Source organism: Echeneis naucrates, chromosome 24 (assembly GCF_900963305.1).
Source record: "Echeneis naucrates chromosome 24, fEcheNa1.1, whole genome shotgun sequence".
Classification (NCBI taxonomy): domain Eukaryota; kingdom Metazoa; phylum Chordata; class Actinopteri; order Carangiformes; family Echeneidae; genus Echeneis; species Echeneis naucrates.
In genome coordinates, this window is record NC_042534.1 from 2,014,597 (window position 1) to 2,036,193 (window position 21,597).

The 21,597-nt window shown below is 40.7% G+C and overlaps 2 protein-coding genes across 3 annotated transcripts; one reads left to right on the forward strand and one right to left on the reverse strand.

The window, feature by feature from the left end:
- Positions 1-6,122: 6,122 nt before the first annotated feature.
- Positions 6,123-14,676, reverse strand: gnpat (glyceronephosphate O-acyltransferase). Of its 2 annotated transcripts, none has more exons than XM_029496244.1 (17): positions 14,510-14,676; positions 13,799-13,990; positions 13,461-13,637; positions 13,250-13,379; positions 13,040-13,167; positions 12,779-12,854; positions 12,162-12,313; positions 11,900-12,030; positions 11,503-11,753; positions 10,903-11,001; positions 10,403-10,579; positions 10,045-10,124; positions 9,810-9,950; positions 8,148-8,247; positions 7,963-8,056; positions 7,501-7,562; positions 6,123-7,425 (listed from the first exon to the last, which is right to left on the reverse strand). In XM_029496244.1, exons 1-17 carry the CDS (start codon positions 14,531-14,533, stop codon positions 7,382-7,384), a joined length of 2,058 nt encoding a protein of 685 aa, XP_029352104.1. In that variant the 5' UTR covers positions 14,534-14,676; the 3' UTR covers positions 6,123-7,381. The 2 variants fall into 2 exon arrangements, with proteins under 2 accessions (XP_029352104.1, XP_029352103.1); XM_029496243.1 differs by having other exon boundaries at positions 10,403-10,582.
- Positions 14,677-14,741: 65 nt separating this feature from the next.
- On the forward strand, positions 14,742-18,311 carry fsaf1 (40S small subunit processome assembly factor 1). The gene is made up of 9 exons (XM_029496765.1): positions 14,742-14,913; positions 15,609-15,785; positions 15,915-16,018; positions 16,321-16,380; positions 16,596-16,691; positions 16,787-16,873; positions 17,106-17,140; positions 17,278-17,407; positions 17,573-18,311. Exons 1-8 carry the CDS (start codon positions 14,835-14,837, stop codon positions 17,405-17,407), a joined length of 768 nt encoding a protein of 255 aa, XP_029352625.1. The 5' UTR covers positions 14,742-14,834; the 3' UTR covers positions 17,573-18,311.
- The last annotated feature ends 3,286 nt before the right edge of the window (positions 18,312-21,597 follow it).

Here is a 21,597-nt window from a genome sequence, read left to right on the forward strand (position 1 = left end):
ACTTTTTAAAAATTGCTTTGGAAAGCACATTGTGATGTTTTACATACCAGCCGGTCTTTAACTGTGTCTGTCTGCAGTTTGGTACGAAATAGTTTGTGTGCCGTCGGTTGTTTGTTGTTGTTGGTGTTGTTTTGTTGTGCCAACCAAAACAGTCTGGTGTCAGACAGCTGAAACAATCCTCCGCAGGTTCATCGCTACAAAAAACACGTTTTATATTCACCAGCTCTAATTTCTTACTGTTGTTGTAAAGGTTTAAATCAAATTTAGTCGAATCATCGGGCAGCATTGTTGATCTGATAAACACAAAATGAAACCGTCAGAGTATTCTGAGGTTGTTTGAGTCTGGCTCAAATTCTCGGTTGTCTGTGAAAGCCACCCATTAACGTAATTAAACTTCCACACACTTGACTGATGGTTGATCTGATGCTTCCAAAGGACAAAAGTGAAAAGTCAGTTTGTTGTCACTTTCTTGCTGTGTGTGCATCGTGTTGCTGTGGTAATAAAACCAAGCCGAGCAGTTCTCTACATTCCCAATCTGTCCTCCTCTGATGAAGGCAAAGTCAACGATCAATTAAGTCATAATTATGAAAGTTATTCTGGCCCTGGAGAGCATTCGCAGCGTGTGGAGAGGGAGGAAGTTTACCCATCCTGTCATTTTAATTAGATCCAGATTTACCATTCACAATCTTAAAGGGCCCCGTAGAGGACTTCAGAAGTTCATTTGGCTTCGGGTTTCTGTTTATGATCCTTCGCCACAGTTTACTAACAGTCAGGCTGCCGACTGGAATCCACCGCTCATCGAGGGGATTTCTGCAGACTTTACCACCTTATGTTTCTAAAACTCCAGGTTCTGCTGTAGATTTCAATCCAAGTGTAAAATACGCACTCCATCACAAAATAATAATAATATATACACAATGAGCTTGTCTTATCCTTCCAATACAATCTGAATTATTTTGTCTGTGATTGTTTTATTATTTTGTCTTTAAACATTTTAAAATTTAAAAAAAAAAAAACTCTTTGTTTTTTTTTTTTGTTTGTTTTTTTAGGGAAGCTGCTGAATGCTGATAACTCATGCTGCGGTCCAGACAACTCGGAAATTTCCCTTTTGGAATCTCAGTTCCGACCTCAAAGCTTTCTGGCCAGTTGCGACTTCCGTTTGAGCGCAAGGAATTCTGGGAAGTCAACAAGCCAACAGGACGGACACTGTCAGATTTATTCTTCTTTATTCTTCATCATTTCGCCAAAGGTGACTAACACTTGTTCATTTGAATGAAACGGCGCATAAGTTACCAGAAGCTAATACTTCATATTTTATGTCATGTGTCGTTATTCTGAAACGTATTTTGTATTGATTGGCAATGCAAAGATTAATTTAACTGATGAATTAACATTGTGTGTCTAATTTCGCCATGCGTGACGAGCTGACATTGTTTTTGTTTTTTAGTTTTTTAAATTGGCATGATCGACTTTTTCACGTTAGCTAGCATTAGCTATCGCTAGCTAGCACCCACGGAGGCTGCCATCTTGTTTAGGAAGCGATCTGACGTCACAAGTCGTAACTCGTAGGAATGGAATTTATTTTTATTTATTCATTACATTACATATTCTACCTATGATGATCATTTTCAGAGGAAAATACAACGTAGAAAGAAAACCCAGGAACATACGAGGGATACTTCCCAATATTTACTCTAAACTGCAAAGTCAACAGCTGGTAACTTACAAAAAAAAGAGAAAATACTAATATCTATATTATATATATACACATATATATATTATATCTATATTAACGTGAGTTATTTGGGAGTTTGGATATCGCTGCTGTCCTCGATGTACAGAAACACACAGGATACACAATGAAGAGCAAATTTGAATATACAAAAGAAAAACAAAACAACCGTCAGCTGTGTTTATTCAACCTGTTCAGGAAATCTTCAGCGCTCGAATCTTGATTCAAATAAAAACAAAACTTTGATCTACAAAGGAAGTCCCACTACAAACACACGCACACATCCCACTTCAATTAGATTCTAGTAGGTTTTATTAAATCATCCTTGAGCTTTCACTTCGCAGCAGCATCCATCAGAGCTTTATTATTTATCTTGCTGTCAGGAACTGGCAGCTCGTGGAATCCCACAGAGGCCAAGAAGAATAGTTGTATATGTGTAAGAGGTGTGTGTAGGATTGTGTGTGCATATAAGAGCAAATCTTGTGCAGATGCACACATCTTGTTTGTGTGACTCCTTTGTGTTTAAATTACAAGTAAACGCATTGCTTAGAATGGGGGAATCACATTGTGGCTAATTGCAGACATTAGCTCAGTATATTAGATCCATGCATGTCTGATTTATGCAAATATAGTTAAAAATGCAAATGTTTTCATTTGGAGCTAATCGCTGATCTTAGAGCTTATCTTTGATACATTATAGAAGAGAAAATGAAGAATATATTAAACCAAAACAGTAATTATATTACTTCTCATTTGTGATACGGTCTGTACGGTCGATCTTACATAATCAGATCAATGTTGAACTGGTTAACTATGCAAATAATCACTTTATGCCACAGGTGAGCTGACTACAAGATATTTTCCAGTTCCAAAACAAGGAAAGAGCCAAAAAACTAAATTTTCAAGCTGAAAATAGTCGGAACACACAGAAGTGGCATTTGTTGCACTTTGATAGAAGTAACTTTATAGAAATTGAATTAAAAAAAATTGATTGTAATACTCATATCTGCTCAAGTCAATGGAAAAATATTCCATTACAACTAAAATTTGTAAATTTACTAAGAGCCTGTATGACCACATTTGTCCACACGGGTCTGTTTGAAAAAGATGCCACAATCTAAATGAGACTAAATACTTAAAAAAAAAAAAAAAGGAAAATACATATTAAAGCATTTTGCTTGAGAAAAGAAAGTACAATGCTCAACTATATGTAGTGTCAATAATGTCCTGAAGCTAAATTATTATTCATACAGTATTTTGCACTTTTCTCTGTTTGTTTATATTTCTGTGAAATATTGAATCATTTCACACCTGAAATGTGACAGAAGGCCCCTCAGTAGACTTTCCTCCTTACAGCAGGTCACAAGCCAAATGAGGTTTGGCGTGGCTTATTCAGGAAGTTCCAACAAGAGCAGCATGTTTTATAAGATTAACTTCACTAAGATAACGGCTCCTGTCGGACAGATGGAGTGAAGAAGAGCGGATGAAATGTGCATCGCTCGATAGTTTTCCCGTTCTTTCCTCGCTCTTTGTGTACTTCTCTAGGGATGAAAACTGCTGCTCTCTCTCTCAGCAAAAACATTAATCACATCAAAGAACAGTCATCTTCCGAAACATTTTGCATCCTGTTTCCCCGAGACGGCGGGCTGTCCCCGCGGTGCAGCTATTACTCATCATTAAATAACAAGTGGTTACACCGGGGATCGGGGAGATGGGGACTTCAGTGACCAGTGGGAAGAGTAGCACGGAAAGAAACATAGAAGTTGAGTGGTTTGAGTCACTTTTCCTTCCGAACATGCTCCTTTGGGACTTTTAAAAAGTCCATGAGTATGATTTGACTCAAACTGGGAGGGTGGGGGGGTCACTGTTCCATATAGATGATATTTGCTTCCACTTCCTGAGGCTAGAAAAGTTTTTTTTTTTTTTTTGGGTCCGTGAAGATGGGCTATCAGAGCACCTTCTTCTTCTCCATATTCATCAATAAAGAATGAAAGCAGCGGTTGGAGGCGAGCAGAGGTGGTTTTTTATTTTTTGTGCGATATGAATCCCTGAAATGTTGCAGCTCAGCCTCCAACTGTTCTGCATGCATCCTGATTGAGAAACCTTTTTTTATTTTTTATTTTTTTTACCATGTATGTTAATTGAGATCTTCTGGACTCTCCTCAGGGATCCCTGGCTGTCGAGTGCTGCTCCCCTCCTTGCTGCGTCTAAATGTCTCAGCGCTGATGGAAAAGAACCTGCAGGAGTAAATGAGCTGAATCCATCAGCCCACCATTACCTAAGGTTAGCTGCTAAAACATTACCCATTCTCCCAATTAATCTCTCACATATAGACCTCCTCAGACCCCAGTGGGCCCAACACCAGGCCGGTGTGCGCACACTTACACCTAAATATGAATATAGCTGCCTGCACACGTCAGGAAAAAGCAGAATTAAACCAAACATGCTGCACTTCTGCACGTAAAACACTGACAGTCTACTGCTTTCTTTGTCCCGGTGGGTGCCACAGGTCAGGAATCAGCTTATAAGGGCGTTGGCCCCTCTCATAGATATATGAATGTGTGTGTTCATGCCCCCCCCCCCTTCAATATAGCCTGTCATAATGTAGCAGACAAAGTGCTGATACGGCTGTGGCTGACAATATTGTGCACCTCTACCAGGGTGATGGATATGGGTGGAGCGAGTGATGGATAGATGGACGGACAGACGGACAGATAGATGGATGGAAGTGGAGTGTGTATATAAGCAATTTGGTACGGCAACTTTAGATGAACCAATAATTTGTCAGCGGCTGAGCGAGCGTAAGAAAAAAGGGACGAAATGGATGGAAAGAGGCAGATTTGCTGGCAGCAGTCTCTTACTCAGCAGCAGAGCCACAAAACATGATGAAAAATGCTGCTGTGGCTGAGTGTGTGTGTGTGTTTGGACACATCAACAACTTGCCCGTTTAGTGAGAACTCACAGAGAGACAAGTCTGACACCTAGAGGATCGCCCCACGTAGTGAAATATCTGCCAGACACGAGAGCTAAGACTTAGGAGAACGTTTGACACAACCAAAAACGTCCGGTGGTCAGATATTTGTTAGAACGCAGGCTTGCAGACAGATTAGTTTGATATGATACACGTGTATTTAAAGGATGTAAAGTCCAGGTCTGAGGAGTGCTGAGGAGTTTTAAACTGCATTCTGTGATGAACACTTAGCAGCTAAAGAGTCGAATATTTCCTCTGAGGGTTGGCGGAGAACAAAGCGGCGCTACAAGCATTGTGAATATTAATGTTTTTATTGAGATGGCAGTAACACAAAAACCAGGGGCGTTGTGAGAGACTTGATATGTAATTTCTAAAGTTTGCTGCATCCCTGCAGTCAAAAAGGGGGAAGTCATGGTGAAGCCTTTAGAGTCAAACCTTTTAACTCCAGTTTCAATCTGTGCTTCAGATTTGATTCAGAAATCTTTATTGTGAGACCAGAGATGGTAGAAGTAGTCACATTCCCCTGTGTTGTTAAAAATTCAATAAGTGAGAGTTCTGTATCTCAATATTCAGAAGAAGAATCAAGCTCCAGATCACAAATGTAAAGCTTCCAAATCTTTGTTTTTCTAAATTCAGTGACACGATTTGAGTGTGATCGTTTCATGTTTGAATTGATTAAGATCGAAGAGTTCCCCTCAGTTGTCTTTGACTATCAAACACACATCTGATGTGAACGACGACGTCGATCAATCAGATCATCTCCATCTTCGCTCCAGTTTATCTACAGACAGACACGATCAGGGAAACGATGTGTATTTCACAACAACTTTATTAACATGCTCTTTCATTTCATCAGCCTGTAACAGTCAGGACTACAAGGCCTCACCCAACATGTATGCAGACACACGCACAAAAATACGAGGAGTCACATATTTAGACATTATATAAAAGCTGTTAAAAGAAAAAACAAAAAACCATTTAACCACAAAGCGTCACGCTGGAGACGTGCACTTCAGATGACAAGTTGACCTTCAGGTTACAGTTTTATCTCAAAGTCAGAGCTGCTTTGTTGTTGACTGACTGGCGACAGAATAAATGTTTCAAGTCCCAGAACATACGAGTTGCGTATCTATCAAATAAAGCAGAGGTAGCATTTAGAAAAATAAAATAAACAAAAAATGGAAATCTGTGATGGCGGAGTGAAAGTTTTTATAGTTGATGGCAGAAACTTAGCACAGCTCACAATCTGTTGGCACATTAGATACAAAAATAATTTTCAGTAAACCTTTCTGAGACTGGTTGAACTTTGTACTTTGATATTTTACTTTGTCATATTAGTTTTAAAAGAAGTCCTGCTTGGTGAGCAGAATGCACACCGGATGTGTGGTTTGACCACCTTCTCATCTCAGTAAAAGTCCCTCTGCTGCTGAGTTTCAAAGTAACAAGACTGTGATGACAGTTAACTTCCAAATTAATAACCTCAATATTAGGATTTTTTTTTTTTTTTTTAAATTGGAAACGGTGATTAAAAACTGCACTCACCCTGAGTCTTAAACCGAGCAATCACCTGTTGGCTTTTTCACAGAGAAAAAGTGTGATTCTTCTGCTTCAGTTAATTTTTAATTTTATATTAATGATAATTTAGAGTGCATTGCTTCCTTGAAGATTAATAAAGCTCGACTAATGTACTCTGGTTTTTAACAACAACTTTTGAAGGAGATTCAGTAACTATTCTACACATGAGAACACAAGGAAACATGAAAAATATCCCCGACAGTGAATAAATATCCAACAGAAAGTGATACCTTTGGTGAAGCTTGTAGTGTTTGTGTGACTAAATGTTTAAACTGGAGCTTGGCAACTGTTTGAGGCTGACATTAGACCTGTAGCTTTGCCTCCAATGTAATGCTGATACGTGTCGTTGGCAAAAGTCAAACTTGGTACGAGGAGTTCTGAAGCTGGCCCTGTGTCGCAGCAAAAATATTAAAGCTTTTGGTTCATTTGGTGTTTAAAAAAAATAAATCAAATTTTCTTATGCATTAATTTACCAAACACAAATAAGGTGAGAAATGAGACAAAACAGTGTGCCAGGAGACATTTAAGGTGCAGGTCCACACCACGTTGCATGAAGAAACTCAGTAAAGTGCTCAAAATAAAGAGAGACAGCTAATAACAAACACAGACAAACTGGAGTGCAGATGAGAGAGACAAGGCTGAGGACGCCACAAAGAAAAAGCCTCGCTGAGTGTTAGAGGATTCATATCAAACGCATTAATGGAAAATGGCCACTATCCTGAGTGGAGCTGGCACATTCAGAGGCTTTCACAAGGCTGCAAAAGGTTAGTTGTGCAGAATGAGGCAAAAGCGACATACCTTCAAAAGCCTGATTCATCGTCTGGTTTTACGTTCGTATAGAAAAGATTTTTAATGGAAGAAGAAAAAGGCGTTTTGAAAAGAGAGGAGAGAATCTAAAGAAAGAGAAAGATTCAACGTCTCCGGATGGCTTTTGTTCCACCAGAGAAAACAGTCAGGTTTGACGTCTTTTGTGATCTCGACGTGCACCGTAGCCGAAGAACAGCGGCAACGTCAACTTAACGAGTCGACATGGGTTTCCAAAAAAAAAAAAAAAAAAAAGATCCAACCTCCCTCAGCCTCCCTTGGATAATGAGTTTGGCACATCAGAGGCGAGCAACGACAACTTTCTGTGTTGGAAGTTTTCCTCCTGGACAAACAGACAAAGATGTTTTAAAGAGCTGAAGCTGCTTATTCATAAATTTACTGAAATCTTGCTTCTTACCGAGCGTGTCCTCGAGCGAGTTCACCATCACTGTGTTGACCTTTAATGTCCCCTGATCCACCCTGAAGTAAAAACACACCGCATTTTCATTTTTCTACAACAGAAACTCCAAAGCACTGTTGAGGTAAAAGGCACTAATAAAACTCAAACTGTCCATGAGACTAATGAGAGGAAAGGAGCTGCCAAGTTAAGGTTTAGTTTTGTAATAAAACATCCTGCTCTTCTTGTAGTTTCATTCTTTTTTCCCCAATTAAAAAAAAATTTTCAAATCTGGACTAAATGTGATATCTGATTTTTGGATAAAATTGACTGAATACATGCAACAATTTTATCTCCATAAAAGGGTGCTGCAGTAAATCCTCCCTCATGAAGGTCATCGTGTTCAGTTTGGGCTTTTTTTTTTATCTGAACAAGTTAAAAAGGTCAAGACCAGGGACATGAACATAACCAAAGCCAACGTACCCCTTGAGTTTCTGAACTGCTCCGAGTCTTAGCAAAGCTGCCAGAGCGTTTTTCTGGAGGTCAGATGACAACACCTCTGTGTATCTTAGTCTGCCTGGATAACACACGAACAGACACACAACTGGCAGTTAGCACAGCTAACAGAGATGATGTAGAGAGATAGAGAGAGGGAAAGAGAGAGAGACCTGCTAGCAGATGTTTGATGATGAACCTCCGGATGGAGGGAATGAACTGTTTTTCTGTCAGCTCCTCGGTGGCCTCTTCACACAGGAACCTGCACACCACCTGAGACAACACACACAGACACACACAGTTGCATCTAAAACGTTCACTTCAGTCCAGTGGAACAATCAGCTGGTGCTGCACATCAGGCCTGAGTATCAGTATCAGGTTGTGTTGGAGATTTTAACCACCTGGATATTTCACAGAATTAAAAGAGCTGTTATAAAGTCATAAAGAAAATGTGTTATATGAGGATGATGATGATATAAAAGAAATGTTTAACGAAAATGGGCATAATGGCTTCATGATACTCTAGCAGAACATCATAATGTCGTCTGCTCCACTTCACAGGACCGCAATGTCCAAAACAACAAACAACAATCTGATGACGGTGCAGGCGACTGATTATCAATAAAAAACGACCTTCATCGTTGCAGCTCTGACTACAGTCAACCAGAAAACAGGAAATAACTCAGATAAATGAACGGAAGCAATCAACATAATATAAAGAGCTCTAATACCACCAGCCTGCTCAACATCTCGAGTCACCGAGCCCTTTAAATATTTTCCAAAACGCTGTGACCTGAATGAGAACTTGGTCATCCCAACCCGCAGCAGAAAGGTTGTGTTCACCTCATTAAAGGGAAATAATCCTTTGGTGAGCACAGAAGTCACAACTGCAGGCTTCACCATGAAGATGTGAGGCCACAACAGTTATTGTTGTGTTGACAATGCCCTCTAGAGGACAGCAGCTGTTACACACATTCACACGACAACTTCCTCATTTATAGCAAGCATGTAATTGACGAACAATTATGACTCGAGCAAAAGTAAGCTTTCAGAAAATTACACTTTCTATCACAAGCACATGATGGGTTTGTTTTTTGGACTAATGCACAGCCAAATATATGAACGGTCAATTTTATTTATTTTTTTTTTTTTTTTTTGCCTTAATCGACCACTCAAAGCCTTTTACATCGGAGGCTGCATTCACCCATTCATACAGCCCTTTCTACTACCAGCACTGATAATGCACTTCTACCATTCAACTCCAAACTTTTACACTAACAGAAAAGCTATCAGAGGCAATTTAGGACCAGCATCATTCCCAGAGACGGTTTGACATGTGGATTAGAGATACAACTCCACCACCTGAGCCACAGCGGCTTCGATCTAAACTCCCTGCCCGGCTTAAAGGTCTTCTGTCACTATTTGTTTGGTTGAGATTGCGTGTTTTGTTATGTAGATTATTTATGTTTTGTGCTTTTGCACTGCAGTGGACAATAAAGTCATTCAATCAATAAATAATAAAAAAAAATGTGTAGACTCATATATAATGTAATCCTATTCAATCATCACTTATGGCCCACTACAGATGTGTGGTGTATTTATCTGCCTTCTGCCTGTATTGACTTTATTTTATTCTTCTTTAGCTCTTCAGGATGTTAATGAGCTGCAACCATGTTACATCACTCTGCACATACTAACAGAACAGAGAGGAAGGAGTGTGCACTTCAGCAATGTTGACACAATATCCAGCTGTGCAACACCTTCCTACAGTGAATAAGAATCTAAGCATCATGGAACTATCACAAAGATTTGCTCCATGAATGTGTGGCTCTCACCTGGTATCCTTGTAAGAAGGGATCCAACATGCTGGTGAGGAAGACTATCGTTCTGTGTCCTCTTTCCGTCACCAGGACTTCCTGCTGGGTGATCTGCAGAGCTCCAGTTTTCACCAGAAGATAACAGGCCTCCTCAAAATCCTACAGGAGAAGCAGCATGAAAAATAAAACTCACACTCAGACAACATTTTAACGTTTATTTCTGCCACAGTTATGTGTAAATGAGTTTCCTCACCTGCACTGTAGCTCCTGGAACGAGGATGAACTCATTAGAGAACATGTTTCTGAGGAAGCTGAAGCTGTAAAACACCTCCTCTGGAAAACACACAGAGTGTCGATATGTGTTTGAAATGTTTAAAATTCATCCAGCTGTATCATAAATGCCTTCCCAATCTAAATATCAGCACTGATAGTGAATTTCAACTGGCATGCAATTCCTCAATGCACCTAGAGGGGGAGTTAAAGTTCCTTTTCTTATATTTACACATGAAACTCACCTATGAAGGGGATTCATCTCACTTAGTGTTACATAAGTAGCTAAAATTATTACAGAAGATGAAATATAAACGGGTAAACGGCGAGATCAGCCTCACGTTTCTTGGTGGAGGCGGCAGCGTGGATGGCCAATGCCAGCAGCGCCGGCCGGAGGAAGACGTGCAGCGCCTGGTTCCTGTAGGAGGCGCAGGAGAGCACGATGACCGCCCGGCTCAGCAGCTCCTCCTCTGGTGTCGTGTCGGCGCTGCGAGACTCCTTCGGCCCCACATCTCCTCCTGCTTCCAGACGAGACAGGTTTTTTTTTAATCATTTATTGCATTTGTTGATCGGTGTTTTCTTTATTAAAATTTAAATAAAGGCTTTAGGTTTATACATAAATGACTGTCACACATGTTTCTAGCATCCACTTCAAACACCCCCCTTATTTTAAACTCACTTCTTTCTTTTCTGAAATGATCAACCTATTCTCTCCCATTTGTCCCGCATTACGTCTCTCCCTCAGCTAGAAGCCTAAAATGTATCTTCAGTAATTTCCCTTTAACAAACTGTACCAATAACATAAAGAAATACAAGAGCACCAAAAAAAGAAAGTACCAACCCAGTTCCAACGCGAGCTGGACTCTTCCCTCAGAGATTTTCACTAGACCTGGGTGCAGCGAAAGACTGGAGGAGACGACATCTGATGGAGCTCTGTGGTCTGAAGCCATCAGAGACGAAGAAGAAAGAAAAAAATATACCATCAGACTGAAGCAGCAAAAAAGTGTACTGCCCTACTTTTCATCTCTCTCTCTAACTGCCAGTAACATAACAGAGAATACCCAAAAAATGAAAAATTGATCTCGCAGCAGTCAAAGAAACTGAAAACTGGCTTGTTTTAATGTCAACGTGCCTCATGAATGTGTCTTAATCTGCCTATGAAAAAAGAAAATAAACTATGTCTTATGTGTGTTTATAATTTAGTTTTAAGTAATTATGAATTCAGTAAATTTAACGGACTGTGGATTTTTCAGCTGTTTAATATTCTGCGTCAGTACAGTGAAGCCATTCACTATTGAGTTTATTTAGACGTAAGCTCAAATACGACACTTGATTTTGAACAGGGGGCTTTTGTTAGTCTGAACACTCAAGTACAGAGTCTCCTGTATCTCTGGGACAACGGTGAATCTGTCACAGGGGGAGGAGGGGGCTCATACTGTACCAGGCCAGTGGAGGAAAGCTCCATACTGTCGAGAGAGATCCCGCAGCCACACAACCCGTTCAGTCAGCTCGTCCAGTGCCATCCCTGGTTTCTGCCCCGGCGCCTGGCTCTGGTGGTGGTTCTGGAGCAGCAGGGAGGCCAGGAGGACCCACGGCTTCAGGACCATGTTCTCCTCCTGGGCCCGAACCAGCATGTAGGCCGAGTCATTCACAAAGTTTTGGATCTCCTCACTAGGCCTCTTGGGGATGTGTCTGGACATGGAGAGCTTACAGTCAGTCCATGTGGTGTTGTTTTTAAGGCAACAGACAACTCAGAATCAAGTCTGAATGCTCTAAAGCACAAATTCTTCTAGTTGGCTGAGGCCTAATGGTCTGAAGAAATCGACGGTAAGTTGCACCTTGGTACAAGGCTGAACTGGCTGCGGTTAACTCGGCCCTCAGCTAAACTTCTGAGAGACACAGGCTGACCAAAGTAGACATGGATGCTCCCGTAGTTTTGACTGAGGACCTTTCTGGCTTTAAACAGGCCCTACAAAAGGAGAGACAGAAGTGTGGAAACAGTCCAGACCTCAGTAAACACATACAGGCTTTTCCAGGCTGCACAATAAAACCTTCCATACAGCTTATACTGTAAAGGAGTCCAGGGCGTAAGTGACTCACTGAGGTGGACTCTTTGGGTTTGGGAACACCCAGCATTTCCCTGGCATACAGCGACTCCTCCAGGATCCTCTCATAGCTGATGCTGACCGGGACTAAACTCATGTCAAAGACTTCCCCTTTGAAGAATGGATCCATAACAATATTCAACAGACCTGAAGGAAGGCAAAGAAATGAAAGCATGAAACAGGTCACAGCAGTGAGGGAACATAAAACTGGAAGACATGCAGGAAATATTTATGTGATTCAATATCCCACATTACAAATTCCGTCAAAGACTCAGAATATTTCATTGATCTAGGGTGGAAATTATTTTACGTTACAGTTCCAGAATATGAAATAAGATTATGTAAAATTAAAAATATATATAATAGCAATAAAATAATAAAGTTGAATATGCATAAGAAATATGGATGTAAAATGCCAAAATCTTCCCCTAGACTCTGATCTCTGACAAATCTACAAGAAAACAATCATCTTTACAGCATGACACTTCCTTCGATGCTTTATGTTATACTGTTTGTTTTAAAAAGAAACTTTATTGATGAGAGAAATTCCAAAATAATGAAAGACAGAATCAGATCTGTAGAGGAGAGATAAGTTGCTTTTTAATTCTTTACCTAATTTTGGAGTCAGAGACTTGCTTGTGCGGCTTCTGGTCCCTTCCAGGAAAAATTCAACTGGTGCATATCCATTCTGGAGCACAAGAAAAATCTGTTTGTATCCTTATAATGCAGAAATGATGGTTTATATAAGAGATTTTACGGACTCTGTTCACTCTTAAACACTGGAGGCTGTGCAGTAGATGGCTACTCCTTTCTATTTCCAGACAAAGGATGAAGATTTCACTCCTTAATAACAAAACAATCCTGTAACTTCACCTTCAGCATGGTCTTGACGTATTCTGAGAAGACGGCCCAGTACAGCTTGTCTCCCCCAAACGACCGCCGAATGAAGAAAGCTCCAGACATGCGCAGCATCTCCCCGACAAACTTCATCCCCATGAAATCTGCATGAAGAAATTCATGACAAAACATGAACCACTGAGCTGGTAATTCAGCATGTGCACTCACGCTCTTCCCCATGCTTACCCATGCCAGCAGCGATGACAGGTAGAGCCAGGTCGTAGGTGTACAGGAGGTATGACATCAGCAGGAAGTCCATGTAACTACGGTGACTGGGCAGCAGAACAACCGGGTGCTCCTGAATGGCCTGCTGAAGCTAACAATGACAGAAATACAGATTATGTGACTGTCAGTCATTTTAATACCATTTTATTGCAAGAGTTGTTGAAAATCTTACCCTCTGAATGCCCTCTTCGTTGACACAAATGCTCCTGAACAAGGTCTTAAAGACTTTGCTGAGCGTGAAGGCAAAGAAACGAATGGTGCTGAGCTGGAGGCGTTGAGCCATCTCCTCCAGGATGGCCGACGCTTCGTCCTGCACGTCATCGACGGCCCTGCCAGTCTCTTTGGAAACCTGCACAAGTCAAGATTCAGATACAGAAAATAAGCTTCCATCCACTTTCTGTTTGATACGCCGACACCTGGTACCAGAACACACGGCTTTTACTTGATGCACTGGGAAAAAATCTGAAATAACATCAGCTGTGTCAAACAATCACAAGATCTCTGCTCTACCTGACTGATGACGTAGTGCAGATGACTTGACTGAAGCACCATGTTGGTCAGTGCGTCTGCCTTGCAGGGAGAAATTCCCTTATAGACAACAGGAGTGTAACATTTGAGAGCGTATCTGAGGTCGCTGGAGTTCCTCCTCTCCTCCAAAATGTCTTCAAAGTCATCTCTTTTCTTCAGCATAGGGTCTCTATGCTGAAGAACACAAAAGAGCACACTGTATTAGAGAGGCATAGATCCACTGTTACCATAAAACACTAAATCTAATGTCTTTATAGGTCTCTGTTTGCACTGCAGTGGAGCAGAACATTGGCAGGGTTGGACCAACATTGTTATTACTGAAACACCGCAATAAAGCACAAACACACGTGCACACCACGAATGATTGAAAACCAAAGCAAGAGAGGAGAGCAAGTGATCCTAGTCAACACCCAATCCAAGTTTCAGCCATCCCTCAATACAGTAAAACTAAAACTTGGGATTGCAAAACGACATCCACATTACAGAGGAAACGGTCCGGCTAACAAACCATTTGGCGAGTTAAATGTCACACTTTGCATCAACTACAAGAGAGGACTCGGTATTTATAGCTGTGTTGCTTCATGCATATGAATTTGACATTCACCTGTTTGAATGAAATGTCAAAAGTCAAGAGGTGGACACCGAAGTAGAGCAGAGAGCTCAGTTAGCTTAGCATTAGCACATGATACATACCGAGTAAACGGCTTTGGACGCCATCTTTTATGAAATTTCATAAGCTAAGTTAAGTTATAAGTAGAGGCCTGTGTGACCTCTTGTCTCTGGATATAACACTTTTTTGGCAGAAAACAGCGGCTGCAGGATTTCACATGGGCGTGTAAGCTGGCAATTCCGTGGCACTTCCGCACTACGGCAGCCCGGAAGGGACCGGCACGCCGCGCGTTTCCCATGTGCCTGCACGGTTTGTTGTCATCAGAGTCGTGTGTTAGCACCCAGAGCTGCTGTTAGCGGCGATTTTTGGTCATTTTTAAACAAACTTCCTTTGAATTGGTGACTTAAAATGAGCTCAAAGACAAACGGGAAAGAAGACGAAGACTTTCTGTTTCTTGAACAGGTTTTGGATCAGTTTTATGACTTTGGTAAGTCTAAGGTTAGCTAGCCGTGTGGCTAGCTTTACTAGCTACCATTCCTTCTTTTTCCAATTAGTTTTTTTGCGGTAAGATATGGCTGTTAAAATTGGATTAATCGGTCTATCTGTTAAGACAAGACACAAAAACAGCTGGACTGTTAGCAATTCGTCTTATTCCCCCTTTGTTATCTTATATTTCAAAGCAGACCTGGTCATCCATTCATTGAGTTATTTCTGATCATTTAAGGTACAATGGGAGTATTTCAAGAAAACACACATTCAGTTTTAATTTTTTCAACCTAATTTAGTAAACACAATGTCGATAGCAGTCAGACAATGAAATAGGTGTTAATCACATGTACATGAACTTTCATAAATAGGCAGTATTTATGGTATGCATTGGCATTTAGGCACCTAGATTTTAGAAACAACTTTTTAAAAACTTGTCCAGCCAGCAGAATATTGTCACGCTCATATTTCAAAATGTGTAAATACATACGTTTATCATGTGACAAATGCCTGAATGTTAACGTTAAATAACTGCAACATTTTAGTATAACTCAGCAGTTTTATCTAAATGTACCCAATCAACCAGAAACCCACTGACTTTCATTCATTCTGTGCAAACACATCGAGAAATGCTGAAATCCTGCAACCAAATTTTCCAAAAGTTACTCCAGATTTATTTGATGACCTGTGGTGCAGGTGGTGGACCAGCATCGAAGAAGAGGCTCAAATCTCAGAAGAAGAAGAAACGGAAACAGGCTGAGGAGGAGGAAGAGTTCACTCCTATAAAAGATGTTTGCAGTGACACTGACAGCTCGAGAGCCGCATGTGCTGGTTCTCAACATCACCAGCAATGCCCACAAACCGAGCAAACAGGTTTCTAATATTATCTACTTTGTTTCCAGGAATCATACTGGAATTGAAATGGATATTAAATAGATCACTTGTCATCCCATACAAATTACCGTCTTCCACTTTTTGTTTAATGCGTCACGTCTTGCTCAGGTTCAAGCTCCCTGCAGGGGAACCAGGTGGAAGTTGTGACTTTTCAAGACCCCAGAAAGAAACTGAAGACCAAACAGACACCAACCCCCGCAGATAAAACCCCTGTAAGTCAGCGGTGCTTTGGTGTGTAGCCTGTACAAACAAATTTCTCTTAAGATCAATGAGTTGATGGATAAATTCATGTTTTCCTGCCCCACTGGTATCAAAAGTCTGTTAAACATTTTTAGTAAAGAAGACAGTCATATTGTATTTTGCATTTTTAGCCCTGATATGTTATGTGACATGCTCGCAAGTTTGCAACCAGAAACCAGAATTCCTCCATGTCACCGTGTCAGCACCCAGTAACCTCACAGTGCGTCTCCTCTCGTCTCTGTTGCCCTCGGTGCTGTGCTGTCCTCACCTCCAGGCCCCTCAGATAACGGAAAAGAAGCAAAATGACCGACCGGAAGAACTCAGTCTTGAAAAGGTAACAACTTGAAATCCATTTATTTGTTTTTATTTTGTTTCCAATGTGAAGTGCAGCATCTATACTGAGGATTAAGGTAAATTTGACTAATTTGGCTTCAGCACCTTCAGTACTGTTTTGATTTTTAATCTTCTCACAGCTTGTTTAGTATAAATAGCAGGATTAACTTACATTTAGCCCCTTTAGCGTGTACTTGTGCGTTCACATCACATCAGGCTCGTCTCGAGGTCCATCGGTTTGGAATCACAGGCTATAAGAAGGAGCAGCAGCGGATTTTCGAGCAGGACAGAGCCATCATGCTGGGAGCCAGAGTAAGGAAAACTACAGCATGCCCTCAACTTCACTATACTGACCTCTTCAAATAGGTGACTGAGGAGTTCGTTGTCTGAATTCTTCTCTTTATCAGCCTCAAAAGAAGGATTATATCAACTACAAGGTGCTGCAGCAGCAAATCAAAGAGAAAAAGCAGAAAGAAAAGGAGGAGGTTGAGCCGGTAAGAATCAGGATCCTGTACATTTTTACAAAATGAATCCACAGCCATCAGGGTCCACAGAAACAACAATTACAATCAAAACCAACAAACTGCGAGCTGACTGTATTTCTTTAGCCTGTTTGTAAAAAGGTTGTAGGGACTACGATTTCATCATATTTCAATCAGCTTAAATAGCAATCAAAACATGTATCCTGTTAAACTCTAATTTGAACTGTGTTCACGTCCCCTGCAGGAACTGAAGAAAAAGAAAAAACAGAATAATCAAAGGTGCGTAAACTGTAAACTAATCTAACTTAATTAGAGAATAAATTCTGAAACACTACAGTGATTAAGTCTGAACCCACCATGGTTTAAAAAAACTCTGATTGATTCTTGGTCTTTCCCTGCACTGCGATCTTCACCAGGGACAAGAAGAGGGTGTCCTCTGGTCCCAGCTCAGCCCCCTCAGGTCAGGTGGGGCGCTTCAAGAACGGCATGCTGATCTTGAGCTCCAAGGAGATCCAGAAAATCAAAGGCAACAAAGGAGGCAGATAGGTTCGTTCTTGTATTTCTGCAAAATGTGCTAATGGAAAATAAGAGAAGAGGAAATCCAAAGCGGGAACACACACTGGTCCTCAGTTCAGACTGTAATTGGATCAAGTGATGGTGATATCGGATAACGGGAGTGAACGTGGTCACTGATTTTTACTGTGTTTGTAGGCGAGGGTCAGGGTTACTTAGCCTCCATGATGGGAAGATACGAGCAGACCGGAGGAAGAATTATCAACTCACTGCAGGACTGTTTGATGTAAAGGACATCATGAAATGAGCGACAGCTAATTATGATGTCACCCGTGAAGCTTTACAGGACGGCGTTCCCGGTGACAGAAAAAAATCCAATCTATCGATCTCCTGGAAGGAGCCTGAACATTAATGCATGAAACTGGAGACTGTTCAGTCATATTTCATCACAATTTATTTTGTTTTATAAATGGCCCAAAAAGAAGACATTTGCATTTCTGGTGTTTTACACTGTAAAGGTTTTAGAAGTATGCAGTTACAATGCATTTCTCATATACAAACCATGTAGTCATACAAAACATTTACATTGGCAGGAGGAGGGGGGGTCATAACAGGACATATGGGAGTAAATTTATATGTAGAAATAAATAAAAACTGCGTAAACAAGTTCCATTTCCATGAAGAAACACAAAACTTTGAATGGACCATGAGGAAGCAGAATGGTGCTGTACCATTCAAGCCTTTTCAGTAATCAGCTCGTTCCAAGAAAATAAATATTAATGGACGACGACGACACCTGGGGACTGGCAGTGTGCGGCTGGGTGAGGTCACAAATTCTCACACCGTTTCCATGAAGTAGCTTGTCGTTTTGTTTACAAAAAAAAAAAAAAAAGTTTATCTGTAGCACACATATCACACATTTCAAGCTGCTTTATTTCAAAAAGATTCTGTAGCCGGCGAGCTTTTTTGTTTTTCACCTGCAAGCCTTTGAATCCACCACAGACATTAATAGAGTCAGTAGCCAGTCAACTTATACTGAACACATCGAAAAAGGCATTATACAAAAGAAAATAAATGTCAATAATATAGTTACATACTTTATAGTGTTTTTTCCCCTCTGCAGTGACATGCTTTTTTTTTCCCCAGCACCAAATGTTGAGGTTGAATCAGAATGTGTCACATTCATGGGTGGCTAAGTGTTGGGTAAAGGGACATGCTGCACAATACATTTATCCAGAAGCAACTACAAGTGAATCTTTTAAATATGTGGGGTTTTTTTTTTTTTTTTTTATCCACATCTGTAGGATAAAAAAAGCATTGTTTTGATATATATTTTACGAAGGAATAGCAAAAGGTAGAGATCTCATTTTATGTGATAAACAGCATGAATCCTAGCGCCTGAGCGTAAACCCTCTGGGTGAGGCAGCCTGCAGACATGTAACTGCAGCTCATCAGCTCATACAGACTTGCAGATGGCGGGTGAAAAAAAAAAAAAAAAAATCTATTCCTGTTTTGAGTAAAGTCGACCTCAGGGCCGTTTCTCCTCCGGTCAGGGAGGGGGGGAGCTGAGCTGAAGAGGCAGAAAACCTCCCATTATGGAAACATAGCCCTTCAATTGTAGCTCCAAAAAAAAAAAGTTGGTAAATGTAAATCTGCAGCTCAGTGGCCGATCTTACAGGTGGTGGCTCTCAGCTGAGCGAGCTGTGATAGGAGACGAGTAGCAGAATAAGCATTTCTCTGAAGCTGTGGGGTTTTTATTTTGCCTGAACACTCACTCTACTTTTAGCTCAGATTTTGTCTCCACCTAATCCTGAGAAGAATACTCAGCTACTTGTTTACTGCGTCTGTTAAATGAGCATAGACCAGAGAGAAGCTGAAGCATCAGGAGGACAATTCCCCGTTTAATTTGAATTTGCTGCCGATTTTAATTGGTACTTCCAGTTTGCTATTCTGAGATCTGTGTGTAATGGATTTAACATTCTACGTAACAGCAATGGTTCATAAATAAATATATTCCCATCCCCATCTCCCTAAAAGGCTCAGTGCTTCATTCCTTAAGTAGAAGAAAAGCAACACAAATGTACAGATATTTCCTTACTACTCTACAGCTCTACTAGTAACTAAACTATTTTAAAATAGGCATATTGAAAATAGACCTCATTAATTCCAGTAATAAATACTTTCTGCTCTTCGCTGCTCTCTGTTCGGTCCAAAGTTTGTTTTGACCAGAGGATTTTAGATAATATAGATGTGATAAGATATTCCAACTTAAAAACATTTCAAAATGTAAATGACTATTTTATGTCCCTGATTAAATGTTTGAATATGAGATAGTTGCAGTACAGACGAGAACAGGCGCTTTCTGACGTTAAATTTCTAAATAAAAATAAATAAATAAATAAAAAAAATACAGTTAGCCATTAAACAGGTATGAAAGCACAGTTGGCTAATCTGCCCCAACAGGACCTGAGTCCTGTTGTTGCCCCCACTGATCAGCAGAGGGCGAGCTGCCCCAGCTGTTGGCTTCAACGTCACTCGATGCAAAGACAATAATACAGTTACACTATTTACAATACAGCTTCAGGTATTTTGTAAACTCAATCCATGCTAAGTGTCACACGTCGTAATCGTGGCTCACAAATCACTATTTACAGTTGGTGGAGCCCAAAAAGCACACATCAGCTCAGGTCTGTTGATACTTCTGACTCCTCTTTCTCTCACACACGCTTTCATAGAAATATTCTCATGTCATAAGGAAATCCAGGATTAGATTACTTGAATTTAAAAAAAAAAAATAAAGAGGAACTCCTCCGTTTCCGGCTGCTTTGAGGTAAAAGAGAATACACAGGGGCATGCAGATGTGTTAAAGCGATGTGGTATCTTCGGTCACAGTGGCTTGGTTGAATTTTGAAGCGTGACAGTCTGCTGCTGTCTCCAATCCCAATCCCTGATGAAAAACATAGCAGCAAACGTAGCTTGACCTGATGTGACTTCAAGATCATTTTCACATTAAAGGAACGAGAGGCGGCTGAAGCTCAACAGAGAAACTCAGAGAGCACGAGATATTAACATGACAGCTTTACCATCTCCCCCTAAAGCTGTTCCATTTCCATTCAGCCCTGACAGCGCAGAGCCTGGGAGAGACAAAGAGCAACTTGTTTGAACATTATTAAGATTTTAACCTCTAACCCCACATCATCAAACGATCCAACTGTCCTGAATCCGTTTGAAATCAATTCAATACTTCAATTTACTGAAAAAGTGGAGAAATAAAGTCTTTTACAGTGGTTAAAAGATTTATTCACTGTAAACATCACATAGCTTCCACGAGTATGTTTGATTTCTATTTTATGTGTCATTTCTATATTTCAGGGTATAACGGAGGATAACTGATGCAGATTCCCATTTTTGCCATTTACAGTTCGAACTGTGTTAATTCTCATCAAAAAGATGTATTTTCATATGTGTTGAATTGTCTCTGACCACATTCAACAGCAGATGAAGTTTACTGAGCAGCAGCAGCAACAGGAAAGGAAAAAGTCGTCTCCCAGGCTCTCTAGATCTTTCAAATAGCTGAAAACGTGAAATGGAACGAAGCCCAACTTGATCTGACAGCAGCACCAAAATGAGAGATTTCATCACGAGGAGAGCTTGTTTGACTCGAACCTGCAGAAACGGTATCATTTCTCTGCTAAAGTCAAACGAAGCCTGGGGAGGCAGCACTGTCGGAGCCACGGCTGTGATGAAAGTGCACACTGAAGGTTTAGCTTTTTAATATTTCATGAGCCAAACGAGCCGCAGTGCCACTCCGTCCCCGACAAAACAGAGCTGTAAACACACCTCTGCTTTCTTCCCCTGAAAGCACCTCGTTGCTGTCGACGTTTTTTTAAATGACGGTGTAATATTTTCATGATTCTTTTTTTTTTTTTTTTTTTTAAACAAACTGATTTCACTACACAGTGTTGGAGTCTTTTACGGGTGTTTCGGTCGGTAAGTTTGGATTCAGGCTGCCGTTTTTTCCCCCTCTGGATGAAATTACTGGAGTAAAAGTGTTAACTGTTGTCGGTATGCTGGATGGCAACCCAAAGTAAATCCACTCAGATCTTCAGCAACATCCACAAGATTCAGCTGTTGGATTAACTGAGGTTTCAGTCCTTTGGCCTGACTGATCGGACGAGAAGGTCCACACGGGGAGCGAACTGAGGCTGCGTACGTATGACATC